General features: G+C 49.3%; 1 protein-coding gene across 2 annotated transcripts; it reads right to left on the minus strand.

The window, feature by feature from the left end:
- Window positions 1–69: 69 nt before the first annotated feature.
- tesk1b (testis associated actin remodelling kinase 1b) lies at window positions 70–16,394 on the minus strand. Of its 2 annotated transcripts, XM_040181549.2 has the most exons (11): window positions 16,109–16,394; window positions 14,751–15,463; window positions 7,222–7,343; window positions 7,056–7,104; window positions 5,792–5,938; window positions 5,166–5,248; window positions 3,388–3,478; window positions 3,001–3,084; window positions 2,501–2,587; window positions 1,896–1,992; window positions 70–1,796 (listed from the first exon to the last, which is right to left on the minus strand). In XM_040181549.2, exons 2-11 carry the CDS (start codon window positions 14,916–14,918, stop codon window positions 709–711), a joined length of 2,016 nt encoding a protein of 671 aa, XP_040037483.2. In that variant the 5' UTR covers window positions 14,919–15,463; window positions 16,109–16,394; the 3' UTR covers window positions 70–708. The 2 variants fall into 2 exon arrangements, with proteins under 2 accessions (XP_040037483.2, XP_077961741.1); XM_078105615.1 differs by lacking the exons at window positions 14,751–15,463; window positions 16,109–16,394 and adding an exon at window positions 10,490–10,742.
- Window positions 16,395–19,540: the final 3,146 nt, after the last annotated feature.

Here is a 19,540-nt window from a genome sequence, read left to right on the forward strand (position 1 = left end):
AGCGGAGATCTTTCATTCTGGATTTCTCACAACTCAAAAAGTTAAATGAAAGCCGATACGTGTCAGAACTGCATTCCATCTGTTTATTCAATGTCTTCTATAAATAATAACAATCTGTACATCTCTTAAGCAGGTCTTTGACCGTTCATTCCCAAAAGTGATCATAGACAACTTTCCTTATTAACATTAATACAGTTGAAGTGCTTAACCAGGCAACCCAAAGGGCCAATAGAGATCATACAGCAACAAAAGGGTCAAAAGAAGTGTGCACAGCGCACACACACACACACACACACACACGCACACACACACACACACACACACACACACACACACACACAATCAGTGCACCATACACGCTCTTGATAATTAAATACACTAAAGCAAAATTTGGCTGTTCATTCAGAAACAGCACCAAACATAACAGCGGTAATAATAATAATACTAAAGCTTTCCCCTCAGCCCAGCAGAGGGCGACATGCAACAAGCTGCCAGCAAAGACGCCAGTTCTTTGTCCCGCAGCATTCTGGGAGTGTGTTTTAGCAAACAGATTGTGCGCAAAACAAGTGTGTCTGGGAAAATAAGCATTGTTTCGCTGCGTTAAAATCTGTGCAAATTCTGAGGAGACCCACTTAATGTCCAGGCGAGGGCTTCTGGTGCCGAGTTCAAACACTTATTGTCCTCCGTGTGCACTTGGTGCGTCGAGGTTTAAGTCTGCGCCCCCGGTAAGGCGAGTCCCGGCTCCAGGCTGGCGGCCGTGGGGGTCGGAGAGGGCGGCGGGCCGAGCAGGCCGCGCGAGGCCGCGCCGTCGCCGTTCAAGTTCTTGTAAGGGTTCCTGCGCGGCGGCGCTCTGAGACACAGCGAGGGGAAGCGGAGGCCGGCGAGGCAGCAGCCGGGACAGGAGAGCACCTCCTCCTGGTCCAGAGAGCGTCCGCTCCCTGCCGAGCCGAACGGGGACGAGCCGCCGGGGTCGCCGGGGGGCGAGTGGTAACCGTTGTTGTTGGTGGTGGTGGTCGTGGTGCTCCGGCCCAATTGTCGACTCACTGCCGCGTTGTTGTTGTCCAAACGAGAGAGGGGGGGCAGGCAGGGGGGCCCGTTGGAGATGGCCGACCCCCAGCCGTTGGACAAGGGAGGGTTGGAGGACTGCCGGGGGGTGGAGGAGTGGGCCGGAGCGGGGGAGAGCTCCGAGTGAGGGGATGACGCGCTGTCCTGGGTGTTCGGGGAGCTGGTGCAGTCCATGGGCTCTTCCTCGCCCCCGTCCTCCTCTTCCTCCTCTTCCTCCTGGTCCATCAGGTCGAGCGACAGGGGCTCAAAGGACAGAGGGAGACCAGAGTCAGCGCGGCTCCCCTCCCTGACCCCCGTCTGCCCTCCCGACAGTCCCTCCTCTCCACCCGTCCCGTTCACGGTGTCCAGCTCGGACTCCTCGGTCAGGACGCTGCTCGGCGCCGACGTGAGGTGCGGAGGGGGCGTGCACGGCAGCGAGTGGCAACGCCGGTGCCTCCTCGGCAGCTCAGAGCTGTCGCCCTCGGACCCGGCGGGGTCGTTGCAGTCCGGTGGGGGGGGCAGGGTGAAGGTGAGGGAGATGACGGACTTGCTGGGCGTGTCGAACAGCTTGATCTTGCCCCCCTTGAGGTCCGCCCTGTGGGAGAAGGGGTTGACCCGAGCAGGGGTTGCCGTGGTGCCAGGAGGGGGCGTGTCCAGGGGGTGGAGCATGTCCGATTTGCTGCGGGAGAGGCGGGGATCTGACGGGAGGCAGAGGGAGCGCCTCCGCAGGGGGCAGATTGTCGGCGAAACAGCTTGAAGGGGGGAAAAAAAAAAAACGTGAAACACATTAATGTTCAGGAACAAACGGGTTTACCATCCGGCGCTTCCAGGACACGGGATTTCTGACTCACCTTTGACCGTTAGTTCGGCTCGCCGTTTCCTCTCGGCCTGTCTGCTCTCCAGCTCCACCACGATTTGGGAAAAGGACGGACGGAGCTTTGAATTCATCTGACAGAAATTAAAAGGAATTGAGGAGATTTAAATCACGCATGGTGAGGATGCAACATTTCGGGCTTGAATCAATCACTTGAAATGAGGGTTTTCGAGCGTTTAAACAGAACAGAAGAAGGTTACAGAACTCAGTTGCTCCGTTTAAACATGACCGAATCCCTATGGATTACGCTCACTGCTCAAACTAAATTTAGAATATGTTATGAAAGAGGCAAAGGCAACTTAGAGTATTATACAACATTCCTGCTATGAATTAATGGTTTTAATTTGTTGATTCAGCTGCATCGATTTGTGGGATTTGGTTAATGAGGCGGTTACATTGTGTCATGAATTACTATAATGCACCTACTATTAAGCAGAACTTCCTCAGACTTTCTATATAGAAATAGACCAAAAAGGCTCTCGACACAGGTGACCTGGCCGAAAAGACGAGGAGGCAGGGTGTGTGCGTGTGTGTGTGTGTGTGTGTGTGTGTGCGTGTGTGTGACAGGTGAGTGCTTCTTACATTACAGCAGGTGAAGGCCAATTCCAGGAAGTGAGGGGGACAGTCGCCCGCCATCTCCTGAAAGTTCGCCTCATCCAAACCAAAGTCCTGAACAAAAACACAAATGTTAGAAAAACACACGTGAGGACTTTGTGTACATCTCAAAGAAAGATTTTTTTGGCACTATTGCAGAAACCCTTTTGAGAAATGCAAACCGGTCCAGATAAAAAAAAAAACAGCTTCCTGTTTGTTCAAGATTAAATCTACACCATTCCACATTTAAAAATATAACTGCAACGGCAAAGTAAAATGATTTGAAGTTTGGACATTGCAGCTTGCACAGCGTTTTAAAAAGCTGACAGCCCTCGGGCTGTGGATTAGCACAGGAGCTCTCTTTATCAGTAATTGTTTCACTTAATCAGGCAATAAAATAACATGAGTCGCCATGACACACGACGCGAGCATGATGAGAACGTGATGACGAGGGGACGGAGGAAACCGCGGCGACGACGGCTTCGTACCACAGTGCGCGGCAGGACGTCGGGGTCGGCTTGTGTCCTCGCGATGATCTCGCACAGGATGATGCCGTATGCAAACACGTCCACCTGCAGAGACACAGGGAGACGATCAGAGAGACACGCGGCACAGGTCCAACGAAACGGTTTCATTAAACCCAACTGCATTAAATCATCAACCTTTTTAAGCGCAAAAAAGGATATCCGTCACAGGAAAATAAAACATTCCAGCCAAGGGAGAACACCCAGTACACAAAGAAGCTGGATTATATAATATTTATACGCCTGACTACCGGCCTTTGTTTGATTGTCTTTCATCACGCCCATTGCGGACCTTGACCTCTCGCAATAAGCTGCAGCTGAAAGGGAGAGAACGCGGCGCTCCGTCAGTACCTTCTCATTATACAGCTCTCCTCTGAGCACCTCCGGGGCCATCCAGTAGGGGGAGCCGACCACAGCCAGAGGCTCCTGGTCCTCCTCTTCGCTACAGGAGGACACAAGAGGAGGGGGGGGGGGGCAGAGGGGGACTCGTGTTACAGCAGGACCCGATATCGTGTAAAAGGATTTTCTTGACATATTGGTGAAACCCGGCTCGTCCTCTGCTTCGGGAAAAAAAAAAGTTATGTGGAGATATCGTTAAGCAACTTTAGCCGAATTAAAAAAGGAACACAAGAATGTGCAAGTACACACACACACACACACACACACACACACATCCTTTCTGTGCTATTTCCATCTGCTACTGCAAAAAAACATTGCGAGGGAAGTGATGGCAGGAGGAAAGATGAAGAGCCAAGACGGCCGTGGCTCCCAACGTAAACACCATTCGGAGAAGTAGGCCGACAGAAAGGGGAGAACAGAGAGAGAACGGGGTGGGGGGAGGATAGGGGGGGGAGGGGGTGTACAGTAAGGACACCAGAGGAATGATGGGAGATTAAAGGACAGGAATGGCTTGTTCTACCAGGGGCAGCAGAGACCCAGTAGACGGAACTGGAATAGAGTGACCTTTTTTGGACTGCTGCTTCCACCCACCCCCAAAAAACAAACGCACACATTCAATAGGGTTGTCAACATCGCCCAATCACTGTCAGCGCTCTGCGACGGGGTACAACAGTGTTTGACTACAATGTAAACGCAGACGTGACCTTGAAGAGACGGGATCAGAATCCACCAGCTGCCGCTGAAAGAGCAGCTAAAGCGGAGCGGAGGCTTCGCGCTCGAGAGGCTTCCCCGTGTGACGCGTGGGACCTCGTAGCTTCGTTAGTGGCTGAAGGGAAACGCATGCAGCTCACGGAGGCAAAAAGGCAGTGACTCGTTTGACCTCGTGGCACTTGGTTGGAATATTTCCATTTTGGAAGACTTCAAAATAGTTTCTTGCCAGGAGGTCGATGACAAGAGTGATTCCAGCCTCGACTTTCCTCCATTAAACTGGCAACAATCCATATTTTAGGGCATGGAAATATACTGGAGTCTGGAACTAGACATTTTATTATATTTATTTTTGGAGTTTCTTCCCGGTAACGGCTGATAAACTTTATATTTTACACTTTTAGAGATCTTTGTCGCGTCCCCATTTAACTTTTTTTTAAAGATTTTCCTTTGCACAACGCTGTAATTCCCAAGGAATGCTGTTAAGACGGTATGCTTTAGCAAACACTTTCATTTCCTCGATCGCCTTGAAAAACGATACCACGCGTCGTTAACGGAGACGTGACGTCGCCGGAGAGCCGCATGAAGGAAATCTAACTCGATAGCTTTAACTCCGCGGGTCCGTCGGCGTTGAATTAATGACAGCGCGTAAAATACGGCTCATGAATGTCAGAAAAAAAACACACACGCAGCTGCAAACACAAGAGGCGGAAACGCAACGAGACGACGATGACAACAGAGCGTCTTTAAACGATCCTTTACAGCAATAAAAAGGCGCGTGTGTTTTATGTAAACACCTGGCTGTGTTTATGCGCGAGTAATGTGTCTCTTTCGCTGTGTGATTGCGTGCCATCCGAGGGGAAAGCGACGCTGTGGGAGACGTTTGCGAACACTTATTTCAGATAGATATGGCCCGAGGGGGGGAGAAGTACGACAAAGGGGAGAAGTGGAGGAATGTGATTTATTGAGCGCGACTTATCTAATCGCAGCGTGTTGATGGAAGGTTTGATGAACGGACCGACCTGTAGTCTGGGATTTTCTCCGCCAGGCCCAAGTCTCCCACGATGGCCGAGCACACGCAGCCCTCCCAGCGCACCAGGCAATTCTGCACAGAGGGGTCAGAGGTCACACACACACACACACACACACACACACACACACACACCGACGCGTCACGATTACTGCTGTCAGATGCGTGTCCAGTGCGAGCATTCCTCCATACATCGCTGCCTGTGCTCCTCTGTGTGCATTTCCACAGTGATTTAAGACGTTTCCGTGCAGTGCTTTTTCCATTCGCTTCAAACGGCTTTTTAAGTGACATTATTAAAGTCAGTAGGCGAAGAACTGCAGGTTTTTCCACCTCGCTCGAGAAGGCCAACTTGACCACAATGTCTCCTCAAATATCACTTGCTAATTGCAAACAGTTTCAGCACGTCAACATTTCAGACATTCAAGCCATAAAATCTAAATAGAAGGCGTCATGTATTTCTTTCTGCTATAATGTTTCACAGCTTCATGTACACTCTTTTTTTTTACAAATCCATCGCTACATTACGAGCAGACTCCTGACGCTCAGTAGTGTGTGTGTGTGTGTGTGTGTGTGTGTGTGTGTGTGTGTGTGTTCACTGAAACGTGCCCGAGTCGTCACCTTGGAGGTGAGGTCCCTGTGGAAGATGCCCTTGCTGTGCAGGTACTGAAGTCCCCGAGCGACGCCCAGAGCCAGAGTGATCCGCACGCTCCACGACAGATGCACGTCGCTGCCCAACAGCTGCTCCAAGTTGCCGCCGTTTATGTACTGGATGGTCGGGATAAACGGCAAACAAATGGAGTCAACGATTAACTCGCGAACCAGAGCGCACAGAGGTCATTCCATTTCGAAAATGCATCAATAGCAATAAAAAAAAGAAATGTTACAGCCAGTCATTACATACGCATTACATTAATAAAGATTTAGTCTCTTTTATCAGTGAGGTTATCAGGTTTTTCTTTTTCTTTCTTTATTCCTTTATGATCCCGTTTTAGTTGATGGGTCCATAGTTTTATTGCGCCTTAAAAAGGTGACATGACAGTTACACAAGACAATCATTTGTTAAAAATGCCACATCATTTTAAGGATTCCACTTCTAAAATAAGTTTAGTTACTCTTTTAGTTTTGCTACTCTTGTGATCGAAGAAACAGGGAACAAGGTCACACTGCAGCAATAAACATTATAATAAATCATTTCCCCTTTTCTGACACTGTGTTAATCTTTAAGATTAATTGTCTTATAGAAAAGTTCATCTGCTGGCTCATGATGAGGATTTCAGTTCCCTTCTCAGGCTCTTTGGAATCCACGTGTGCCTGAAACCTGATGAGCTTTTCAATAAATGCAACACAATGACACAACAACAAATCCCCCCCTCACCCCCCTTTCACTGATGAGCAGCTCGGTTACCACGACTACGACGCGTTTAAGAAACAGGTGAAATGTCACAACACGCCTGACCTCAATCTGTGCAACACAGTTGAAAAAAACCCTCAATCCAAGCGTCAATGATCCGACTATTTAGCAAAACAATAAAAGAAATACTGATTTACAGCCAAGAAATAGCAGCAATCTACACATCGGAATTACACTTAAAGATTTTAGTAATAGTTTTAATTGGTTGAAATCTGAAACCCCAACAGAGCATAAAGCCAAACAATGATTTTCATGATTTTCAACCCAGATGTAATAACTTCATAAATGTCTCAAAAATAAGTAAGATGTGCAGGTTTTAGTAGGTTGTGTCAATTTTGCTGGCCGGCGTCACAGTTTCTAACATCTATATGTGGACCAAAGTGTTACTTTAGGTCAAAAAAAAAAGCTATAAATTGACAAAAGAGATAAAACCGGATACAAACGTGCCGTAATCGTAGCATGCAGCATTACCTCTGTGAGGGCGTGCAGCTGCCCCTCGTGGACGCACACGCCGATGAACCTGGAAGCAGAGCAGACAAACAGCGGTTTCTACACGCGGAAAAGAAGGTCTGACAACACAATAGGTAGAAGGGAAAATGAAAAGGACGGCGCATATTGAGTCGAATGTTTCAGTTACCGGAGAATGTTGGGGTGCGATAGTCGGTTCATGAGCTGCACCTCCCGCAGCATGTTGGCTTTGTTGCTGGCCAAGATGTTCATCTTCAGAGCCATCACCTGGCCGGACACACGGTGCTGCACCTGCACCCAAAACCACAACGTTACTCATTTTGCTTCAGTACCGTTGCACAAATCTTAAGATTTCTTTAAACGGCGGCAGTCACATGTGTAGCAATCGGAGAGCACAGGTGATGTCGCGTCGGCAAGTGCGCTTTTTAAAACAAACAGGAAATGAATGCCAGAAACATATGGACGTGCACGCGAGCAGAGATAACCCGCTAAACAGGACAGTCCTTCAGCAAAGTATTTATGAAGGTAATTCATTACAAATGCATAAAACACACTGAAGTAATAGTGTGAGACTAATGGAACACTAGCAGGTCAGAGTGTCTTAGTTCTGCTGCTTCAGTACCCCGACCTGCTTCTACAGGATTTGCTCGGTCTGGTACGGCAACCATGGCGACACCAAACCCCCCCCATGCTACATGTCCCTGCAGATTTTCTTGGCAAGTAGACGTACTTGCAAAAGGAAAGAAACAAGCAGCAGACGGGCACTAAAACCTCACGCAGTGTGTAGAGAGAAGAGGCGTTTCTGAGAGCGACTGTGTGTTAAATAGTGTGTGAGTGTGTCGGTGAGAAAAGCGCAGTACTGAATGTGTTTGCAATCACCAGCGTTGGATGCTGCAAAAGTCAGGGATGGTTTATTTTAGTTTTCAATAATCGTATATTTTATATTTTTTATATTTTATATGTCTGTAGCATTCGGGTTTAAAAGCCTAACCTGAATATTTAACACAAGATCTGATCATAGTTTGAATTACAGGCCCGTGTCACCGTTGTGTTTTCATTCCATTGCTGATGAGAACAACACTTTGAAAGGATTACAAAACATGTTGTGCATTCCTACTATATGATCGGAGGCTCAGCATGCTAACAGCTTAACGCTCACATTAGCTGCACTAACATGCAGATGACATCAACGTAAAAAGGCAATGAGTTTGCTTGTAAACTAAAATAAATAAATAAATAAAACCTCTCACGTCGGCATGTTAGCACAACAACCCACAGGCTAATTAGCACATTGGGTTAGGGTTAGGGTTGTTGCCACACTTTTGTTTGCATGTAGACCCTGCAATCAGGCTTTTAATGCCACATTTCATTCAATCTAAAGTTGAACCGGCTCGGGAGAGTTTCAGGTTGTGACTTAATTAGTGTGCAATGGAAGAATGAGGGAGAGTGTGTGTGTGAGGGGTCCAAGTCTGGAAGTAAGAAGTGTTGAACTGAAGACAGTGAGACACTGGCCTGAATCTGAGCCGGGCTCCGGATCAAAGTAGTGATGGAAACGGACCACAAAGCCTATTAGGGACGAGACTATAGTGCAGCGAGTAAAAAAAACAAAAAAAAAAAACACACACTCCGGTCAACGGGAGTCGATCTCTGCAACCACACTAAATCCTTCCTCTACAGGATGTTAGACTGGTCAAGTGTTGCACACATGCATGGATGCACACATGTAAATTACACACACACACACACACACACACACACACACACACACACACACACACACACACACACTAGTTTGCTTCTTCTTGCAAAAAGGAAGTTGGAGCAGAAATTCAAAGCCGCAGCGGGAGGACTGCAGGATGTGTCTTCATGTATTAGCAGCACTTAGGAGGTTGAGGCAGAGTGCTGCAGGCTGGTGGATGGAGCTCTGGGCTCTGGAGCCGATCAGGTTTCCTTCGACAATCAGCCTCCTCCAGCTTCCATTAGTGCAGATTTATCGGCCGTGCAGGACTGCAGGGCTGTGGACTTACATCACACTTGCCTGCTTCCACAAACACACACACACACATCTGGCTTCTCACTTAGTTGAAGAAACTCCTGCATGCTTGTCTAGCATCCCGAGAATAACAGCGACTTACACACTCGCCCACACGGACACACACTGTAACGTAGGCGTGATACAGTGAAAATGTGAGCCAACTGCTGAGGCAGCAGTGGTGGGAATCGACACGCTCAGTCACTGTTCACAGTCTAGTCCCGACGGCTTTAAGCTTGCAGATAAACAACTTCTCACTCATCATTAGCGAGGTCATTTTCTCAGGTGTGTGTGTGTGTGTATCTGTGTGGCAAAGCAAATGAGAGACAAATGTGGGGTGTCATTTTTCTGGAGAACCAAACCACTTTACTGGCCGTCGCCATGCACTCGCCACTGGAATGCCGCTGTCCACGCCTACGTCGAGATCACCCCACGATACGGAGCAATTACACACACACGCAACAGATGCATGCATGCGGTCAGACACACCCCGGAGCTCTCCTTCAAAACACACGCGGCCTTGTAGAGTGCTGCAGTCAGCAGAGGAAAGGTCGCGGGCAAACATGTGCGCCAGCGTCTGTCATTAGCCGGCGGCCCGACGAGGGCGCCTGATGGAGGGAAGAGAGGAAGAGGAGGAGGAGGAGTCGGAGGCTGCACAGGGCAGAAGAAATGCGGTAGACCTTTACAGAGAGCTGGGAGTTCAGTCCATTCAGTGGACTTTGTGCTATTTAGAAAATATGGGGAGAGATGAACTTGAGCCAATATAAAGGACGCAGATGTTTCTTTCCTCAGTGGTGGCTTCATCCAGGTTTGTTCCACGTTGGTGCCTCTGGACACTTTGTCACCTCCAAAGGCCTTTTTTCTCTCGTGGTTTTCGAGGGTAATTCCCAACATCCCCATGTTATCATGGATGAGGGAGGATGAGGGGCTTGCAAACAAAAAAAACTGAAGGGACTGAGAGTGAAACCCCCCCCCCCCCTTCCCCAGAGGGGTTGAACTACAGTCGCTCTGTCTGCGCGTGGAATTGAGAAAATGAGCTTCTCCCACCGAACAACTGAAGGCTTGAGCCGCCGCCTGAGGGGCTGCTCTCAGTTACAGCGTGAAGAAGAAAAAAAGCGCGTGTGTGAAGGCGACCGAAAACGAGGCCCTCACTCAGTCATCAGTGAGCCAGGCGGGAGGTCGTCCCCCCGTGTGGAAGGGTCGGGATCAAAACCACAACCTGATGTAGCAGGCGAACGTGCCCAGGTAGCCGACAAGCTGGCACACAACGGCTCACTCGGTCTGTTGCACAACAACAACAAAACTGGGCTGGCCCCTCCCCTCCTCCTCCTCTTCTTCTTCTTCGTCGTGCATAACCCTAATAAACACGACGGGGTCACTCGAGGTTTCCATGCAGAAACGTTACCTCACAGAGCGGCGGCCCACCAGTCGTCCGTTGCTTCGGTCTTGATGTCAGGAGGTGCCGATAAAAACCACCGAGCTCCACAAAAAAAATTTCTCCATGCCGGTGGTTCTGACTGGAGGCACACACGCAAACACTGAGCCTACTGTTTACCTTCTTAAAAAAATGGGGGTGGGGGGGGGGGGGGAGCGGCCTCCCTTGCAGTTTGGCGGCCACGGTGCCAACATGCGTACGGGGGAAGGGGAAACACACATGCACTCCTCGGATAATCTCATAACAACGCCGGTAACCATTAATGGAGAGGAGGAGGGCGTTGGAATCAGACCAACGAGACTCCTCCATCTCCACCCCTCGTCCGTCCTGTTTGCGCGGCTGTGCGGGAACGTAAACAACGCTGAGCACTCGCGGGGCGAGCAGGCCCGGACTGGACCCGGGGAGCGGAGGAACAACGGGGGCGAGAGCTGCCGGGGGGGTTCAAGTCTGCACTGGTGCGCCGGTGACGGCCGATGATGGATGGCGGTTTGCGTGCAACTTCTTTTGTTGCCGCTTTATCTTTCGGGGAGTCGACATTGTTGCGGCAGGAAGGATTTACCGAGAACGGGCCGCGTCCCGACGGGAGGGTCCCGCCGCGAGCATCTCCGGCTCGCGTGCACGGCCTCCCCCGTTTACCAGAGAGTTGGAGATGTGAGAAAAAGAGGATCCCGCTGAATGTTCAGAAAGATCACGTATGAGATAAACGACTTCCTGCACCCAACTGACATTGTGACATGTTGACGGTATGGTGTTTTTCTGTGGAAAAATTGTTTAGGATTTACATTTTTGACATGTTCTGGTTGTTTCAATTCAATAATAATTAATTAAATATTTGGGGGGGGGATTAAGCCTGTTGGTTGGAGCGAGACACTTGAAGAAATTAGGTTTGGTTGTTGTAGATGTGAATGCATTATTCACTCATTTCGGAACTCTTAAATATAAATGGAGTGCAGAATTAAGAAAACTAAATTTCCTACAAAATAATGAGGGTCATAGGCGGCGAAAACTATTAAAACAAAAACAAAACTATCAAATTTCATAATATTAACTGCAGCTTAAGTATATGCAAATTTTAAAAGGCCAATTGTAACTGCATTTTTTTTTTTATGGTTTCACTGTCAGAGGAAAAGCTAATAAACACAACTCACACGTCGTACTCACACTGTGCACACACACGCACGCACACACGCACGCAGAGCGTCACCAGCAGCTGCCACACATCGTTGTCATCGTCACTCAGGTTAATAGTATTTGTCCTTCGGAGACGCCAGTCTGTTTTAAATCCGCTCTTTATGTAATTGCTCCTTATTCTATTATCATCTCATGTGAGCACACACAAACACACACACACACACACACACACAAACACACACTTAGCAAAATCCCAGCAGTTATGATAATTACCATGATGACTAGTTTTGTTCTGCAGAAACTCTCGCGTTAATCTCTTTTAAATTCAGTTCTACCTCCCACTTGTCGCCAACCATTATCAAGGCAAACATTTTGTCATCGGAGCTGAAATTACGAAGACGCTGAGCTACAAGACAATCAGAGCGTGTCAACCGGTGCCGTCGGCTGTTGAGATAAGCGCAATAAACCAGGGTGTGCCCTGACTAACAGTCACTCAAGTACCGGAGCAACAGATTGAAACATTTCCCGATGAATAACATTAAAGGTTTGGGCTTCAGCCCATTGATGTCAACATACTGGCATTTAGCTCAACGTAGCTACGCAATAAGACGGTGGTCCTCGCTCGGGTCAACCGAAGCTTAAATCTGGCCCTCAGTTTTCTATAAATTAAGCAATGAAGCTTCATAAATGCTTCCCCGACAAAGTGATATCAATCTTCTCATTCAACTCTTGGCAAGAAAGTAAATGAGTGTTTGCCACTAAACTGCGGCACCATTTCTTTGGAATGCAAAAAAAAGCCTGCCGGTGTGGCAGAAGATTAGCAGTAAGCAAAGCTGACCATAAGCCTTCTGATTGGACAGAATGAGGCACTAAAGTCCCTTTGCGCCAAAATGCCGCGGGATTTCCGTGTCAGACGTAAATTGTACATAAAATCTGTTATCGGTGTTGTGCAAATATGCCGTTCCTTTATCAGAATGAATCAGAAACAGCCGGAAAATGACGCAGTGATCCAACAAGAAATCAATACGACTTGTTAAGTTAACAACCGGACAGAACGCACATCTAATTACTTCCTGCAGTTAAAGCAACCGTTGAGCTGTGGTGCAATGGATTTGTGCTCGAGACGTTTTACTGCTTTTATCCTTTTAGGCTGTTTGAAGCCGATGAGGGAAGAAAGCAGAAAGAAAACCGAAGTGGGAGTCTTACACAAGACCACACACACACACACACACACACACACACACACACACACACACACACACACACACACACACACACACACACACACACACACACACACACACACACACACACACACACACACACACACACACACACACACACACACACACACACACACACACACACACTCTCCCATCCTCTCTCCCTCTTTTTCCGTCTTTCACGCTGCGGTCGCCCGATTGTACAGCGCGGAGGTGAGTGTCCCGTCTGCAACCTGCATGGAGCTGCAGCGAGTGCACACAAACACACACACACACACACACACACACACACACACACACGTAGAGGACAGCAGGAGCCCTCATAGCCGAGTGCCGGACGTCCATTCCACTCAAGTAAAGACGCAATACGCATTTCAGTTTTTAAGAGTTGTTTTGGCGGCAGGACAGCGAGGCCCCGGACTCAGCCGACCGGGGAACAATCAGTCAGTCAGCCGTCTTGGCAAAGTTTTTAAACGTGACTGATGGCAACAATTTGGGCATTTACATGGCGCTATCAGAAGGGCAGGGCGATCCAAACCTGAGTGGCAATTTGACAAGCGAGCAGTAAACGCGCTGACATTTGCATGCTCATCGGCCACGCAAAGGGCAAAGCCGAGGGAGGGGCTTAGAAGAGCGTCACAACACGAGAAGACTCATTTAATGAGGCGAGGGTCGACTTGGCCACACAAGCTATTACCTTCAATGCCGAGATGCCAACGCCTTGGCACTGCGAGGATTAAATACGTCGGTTTGAATCCCTGAGGTGGCACGAGTGCCTCCACAATGCCGGCCGTTATGCATACGGCTACAATTATTGTTTATTCCGCTCATGCCCAACAGTTCACTGATCGCCACTCAAGTATTCCAGCGTTTTCCAAACGCATCAATATCAGAGTATTTCACTATTATTTTGCCGGCCGTAACTAATTATCTTCATTGTGTTTCTTCAGAGTTACACTAGATTTTATGATGAATCAATTGATAACTAAATGCAAGAGAATCCCTAATGTGGAAACTGTCCCCGGAACCAGAGGCGACGTCTTCTGTTTGACAAACAATCAACTGAGAGAGCTGTAACGTTCTGCACCATCTTCAGACTCGATAATAGAAAGAGGAAACTACAGATCTTCGACACTGGCAGCCCTTTCATGCTGAAGATGAAGAGCGTTAAAACAAGAGCCTGGGAAGTTTTTATCCCTAAAAACAACATCATCATGCAACTCCACTTCTGAAATTAGCGCGGTTAGCTGCCTGTCCACCCCCCCCCCCAGCCCCCTCTCTGTATTGTGACATCTCTCACGCCATCACGCTGTTCTGGCAGAGCCCCCAGTAATGAGGCCATCTTCAGAATTAGCCTCTGTGCAGTCGACCAGCAGTGTGACCAACGGAGGGGGGTGCTGTTCTGTACAGAGAGGGAGGGTATAAGGTTACACCCCCCCCCACCACCTGTGTGTCTACCTGTCCGGACCGTATCCACTTACATCCCAACACGCGTGTTCCCCTTACACAACATGTGGGTCACCACAAACCAGTGGGCGGAGGAGACAATGAGATGTACATTTTCACCGCAAACGCCATCCGCTCCCAGAAAAAAAAAAAATAAACCTCCATCCCAAACTTCCGCCTATGATTATCGTGCATCTTAGTGCTGGGGTTTAGGTGCACTAGTTGCCATAGATACCACTAACTTTAAGTTAACAGGACAACAACAACAACTTGTTCAGAGCGGTCAAAAAAGTTTGGTTCTGTTCGCAGTATTGTCCAATCAAGCGATCCCAAACAGACATGGACTTTGTGTAACCATGGAGACGAGGAGGACTAAAGTACACCCATAAGCGAGGGGGTGGAGGGGGGTGTCCTAAAGCAGTCTCTCTCACCTTGAACACCTCGGAGAAAAAGCCCGCACCGATCTTCTCGCAGGTGAAGTCGTCTAAGCGCGCCAGGCTGGACACGGCGCTGCGCAGGGCCCGGTAGGAGGAAGGTCTGGTCCGGTTGGTCCCGTGCACGCTGTGCATGGGCGGCTCTGCCTCCATCTCCATCTCCATCTCGCCACGGGAAAAGGAAAAGGGGGTGGGAGGAGAAGGTGGGAAGTGTGCGTAGTTTAAAATCCAGCCCGACCACTGTTTACATTTCCCATGTCCGGGCGCAGGGCTCCCCGGAGGGGCGGAGTGATACACTCTCAAGTAGGGGGGGGGGGGGGGGGGGGAATCAAACGTCGCAGCTGTGGCGAGCGACCGGTTTGTCCCAATCTCCCCTCCCCAGTCAAGACTTCCTGCACACGGCCGGAACAGTCTTGTTTCCGTCGTAGACTACCAAACCACGCGGCTGCGGCGCTGCATCCTGCAGAGTCAGTGCGCAGTTTGGTTTATTGGCGAAGTCCCCCGTGCCGTGCGCACACTGCGCACACTGCGCAGGCTGCTGCTGCTGCTGCTGCTGTCTTGGCAGCGGCGTCTTTTTCGGTTTCCTCAACTCTGCTCTACTGTCCTCTCCTCTCCTCCTGCAGTGGAGGAGGCCGGTGCTCCCCTCCTGCTTCCACCAATTGAATCTCGGGTTTCCAGTGCGCACGGAGCGGCCTCGATGACGCTGCAGCCTATTGGAGCCGGGGAGAGGCAGAGTGTTAGGAAAGGGGGGGCGGGAACAAGGGGGCGTTAATTCGCGTAATCATAACGCGTGTGCGTGATCGGAGGCTGATCGGACACTGAAACTCCTGCACGCGCCGGCTGAGCTGCAAAAGAGTGTGGCAATGACACGGGAAGCTGCGCATGAATCCGGATGTTTGCGCCGCTTTTTATTGTGAATCCATCAGAGACCGTTTTTACATCCGCTCTTCAGAGGCACTTTGCACAAACACACGCGCGCGTTTTTACTACTGATCCCGTCGCTCGAGCGGTCTTCATGGGTGACATAATGGTCGCTCGGTCGTATGGGTGGGGGGGGGTGGTGGTGGTCTCTGAACATGCGCACGCCGCCTGCCGGTGCAGGGACACGCGGAGGCGCGGAGCTCCTCAGCCTGACTGCGGCGTGTAAATTATGGATGGCGAACTGTGCGGAGTTCGTGAGCGCGTCTATCGCGGACTTAAGTCTCCCTCCGGAAACGCAAACGCACACACGCGTACGTTTCAGAATCAGGACCCGAAAGAGGAACGGAAACAAACAAAAAAAAAACGCTGACGCACAACTGCAAAGAAGGCGCGCGGACACGCGTGTCCTCCCGCTGAAGGAGGATCGGACTCACCTGGCCTTCTTGTTAAAACGCCACCTCCACGTGCACCGAGTCCCGAGCCCCAGATCAGCCCGGTAACTGGAGCTTTATTTCACTAATTAATCATCTTTGTGCGCCGCGCACTCACACACACACGGACACACACTCCGGCTCCGGTGGTTTCGGTTTACGTCCCCGCCGCCCGCCTCGCTGCCGGTTTGGTTGCATGTAGGAAGAAGAGCGCTGACTTTTGCTGCGCTTTATCGGAGGCGGCGAGGCGGGGCGCGTCCACACGTGACCACCGCGAAATATGCACCTGAGGGGGGGTTGGAGGCGCCCCAAGTCCCCACCTTTAAGATCAGGGGCAAGCAGGAAATATTAGCCCCCTTTATAGGCCAAGTAAATTATTTATTATATATATATATATTACCTCAAATATTTACGAAAGTATAAAATGACATTTATGATGGATACAGAACTTGGAGATTTAAGGGCAGTTGTCACCTTTGCCAGTAATTCAAGGGGTCAAAAGGTGATTCAAATCAGGATAAAGACAATTTAGAGTTTGACCTCTTGCAACATGTGAAAGGCAAAAGGTCACAGGCCAAAGGTTTAGGGCCATTTTACTACATGGTATGTTGATACATGCAGTCCAGCTAAACTGGTATACGTTACATGGGTTCCAAAACCGAGACAAAGTACTATTAAAGGCTCCGGACTCCACACTCGACTGTCTGTGAGCCTGCTGACCGGACGCTTTTCTGTTGAAATACTGTAAATTAGCCTGATGTGAGACGTTAGGGGGCAAAATGAACGCCGTCAAAGTGGGACGTGTTGTCCATATTGGATCCGAATTGGCCTGAGAAAAAGGATAAATGATTCGCCAATAGCAATATACAGACACTAAAAGAAGCCGTTGCAATGACTTTAACTGGACGCATAGCAGCTGTATAAAGGACTTTTCAAACCCCAGGGTGCTAAATGCTGCACACTAAGAAGCAAATAAAAAAAATGGAGATTTAGGAATGAAATAAGTAAAACCAAGTCCTGTACTACAAAATAAAAGTATTAAAAAACAACTCAACTATGACACTGTTTTGTTTTTAGGATGATACTCACTCAGAGGTGGATATTTATGCTGTTGGCAGCTAATTGGGAACCCAAAAGGTGCTGGATGCCAAAGAGCCGTAAAAAACAACAGTGTGTCTTACAGCGTGGAGCCGTCTCACACCTCACAGGCACATTCCCAGAGAGATGACACACGGTCGACACATCCAGCTGGCGGTGTGGAACGAGGCCCGTGTCGTCCATTATACATCAGTCAGTTCATTGGCTCCGTCCTAAAGCCTAAAGGAAAAACTCTAAAGTCACAGCCTGTTGCCGATAATATGCACAATTTATTATTTAGAGGCGTTGTTCACTTATTCATCGCGCTCACTGTTGTAGTCCAAGTTTGGCTTCATGGAGCATGCGTGTGGGGATTATGTGCAAGCATCCGTGCGTTTGTGTGTATTCAGGTGCGTGACAGGAGATTCTCTTCCCTCCCGCTGACCTTTTCAGACGGGTCTCAGGGTCCATTTATCACCCCGAGGGGGGCCGTATATCCGCCAGAAGAGATTCCCCCCCTCTGATGACTCTCCGTTGTCTTTATTGACTCGTTGCTCAAATGGCTAAACTATAAGCGGTGTGAAGAGCAAACAACCAGACACCGAAAAACCCTCCTAACCTCACGGCGAACGCTCAGCAACAGCTGGTCGACCGCACTCGGAGTGGGCGCCTTCATGGGAATTTTGGTGCTAACTTTCTTTATTAGTGGGAATTTTTATCCGAGAATCTCCAGCCTCAACTGTCATTTCTGTTCGGAGCTAACGGAACGACGTCAGCATGCTAACACGGTAGCATTTAGCTTGAGCCATGTGCAGCCGTAGCACATTAATGGAAAAATGTCACATTTCTTTCATGAATTTTACACGTGTCTCGTCCCGGGGGGTACTTCATATTTTAAAAGAACATTGAATAAAGGTTTTTACGGCTTCACAGGGAGCTGCAAGATGTTTGATAAATTGCCTGAAGTGAAGACAATTGGTTTTGTCTAAAAGATCACAAGAAAATGAGAGACTTCCATCAAATCAAGCCAAAAAAAGCCAAAGAAACAAATTCAGATCCAAATCAAAACCAAGAGTCTGTTTGTCTTTTTCTAACTGAAGGGCAGATTAAGTATCCGTCAAAGAAAAAAAGGGAAATCATAACTGGAAGATCCTGTGTCGCTATTAAAAAGTAAAAATGGGCTCAAAATCAACGTGAGCCAATCATGAAGGGGATTTTAACGAGGCCGGCGCTCATTCAGACCCCCTGCTGAAAAGTTTTAGTAACCCCCATCAGGAGGGGAATCAATATCCCGCTCCTGCTGCTTCTAACACCTGAGCTGCTGGGGACCCCCACCCCACCCCCCCCCTCACAAGACGGATCAATCCCTCCAGCCCAAACAAACCGATCTGATCCATCAGCTGTTCCTCTGGAGGGAGCTCCCTCCTGAACAACACCCTGTACTTCCACACAAAGAGGCCGCTCTCACTTGCTTTTGCTCCCACATCTGCACCGTGCTGTGGTGGAGACCCCCACTGTCTGTGCAGTGTAAATAAAACATCAACCCCCCCCCCCACCCCTCCGCTTCTGAAGTTCCAAGTCCCACCTCTGCATTCAGGTCTGGACAGTAAAATCCATACCCTGCGCCTGCCGGGTCCCCGACTCATCTGAGGGTGCTTACGAACACACGCTCCCCCTGCTCGGCCTTAACAGGCAGCCAGGCGGGGCGGGGGGGGGGCTTACAATTGTTTTTTTAGAGGACACCAGCTGTCTCATGTGCCCGCACGTCTGTCCCCAAAGGAGGAGCAGAGGGGTGAGCAGGGTGAGTGGGGGGGGGGGGGGGGGCAGTGGAGTTGCCACATGGCCTCCCCCATCTCCACCTCTTCAACATCCCCCTCCTCCCTGACTGGATGAAAGGCTGCTGGGAGGAAAAGTCCTGATGGTGCTGCTGCGTTTTATTTATTTTCAAGGACCAAATAGGCCTCAATTATAAATAATGAATGGTTTTATTAAAAAATGTCCACATGATGTACAATCCCAAACCGTGGAGGGGACGCAACTCACATTACCAAGCGGCCAAACGTCCCTTAAATAAAAACTAGGAATCGAGATTCAGCAGAAAGGAAAAATCCCTTCTTCCACCAAGCAAATATTATTCTGGTTAAATCATTTTCGCTGATGAAAATTGGTCACACACAGACACACACACACACGCACACACACACACACACACACACACAGTCCGGCCTCCCACCCACGAGGGGCCGACGTATCAGCCTACTTTGTTCCCCAGGGCCGAGTGGAGGCGCTGGGAAGTGAATCAGAGCGAAGTGCCGCTTCATCCCAGTACAGTAAATTACCGTCCACTCAGGGATGACA

This window comes from Gasterosteus aculeatus, chromosome 7 (genome assembly GCF_964276395.1).
Source record: "Gasterosteus aculeatus chromosome 7, fGasAcu3.hap1.1, whole genome shotgun sequence".
NCBI lineage: Eukaryota > Metazoa > Chordata > Actinopteri > Perciformes > Gasterosteidae > Gasterosteus > Gasterosteus aculeatus.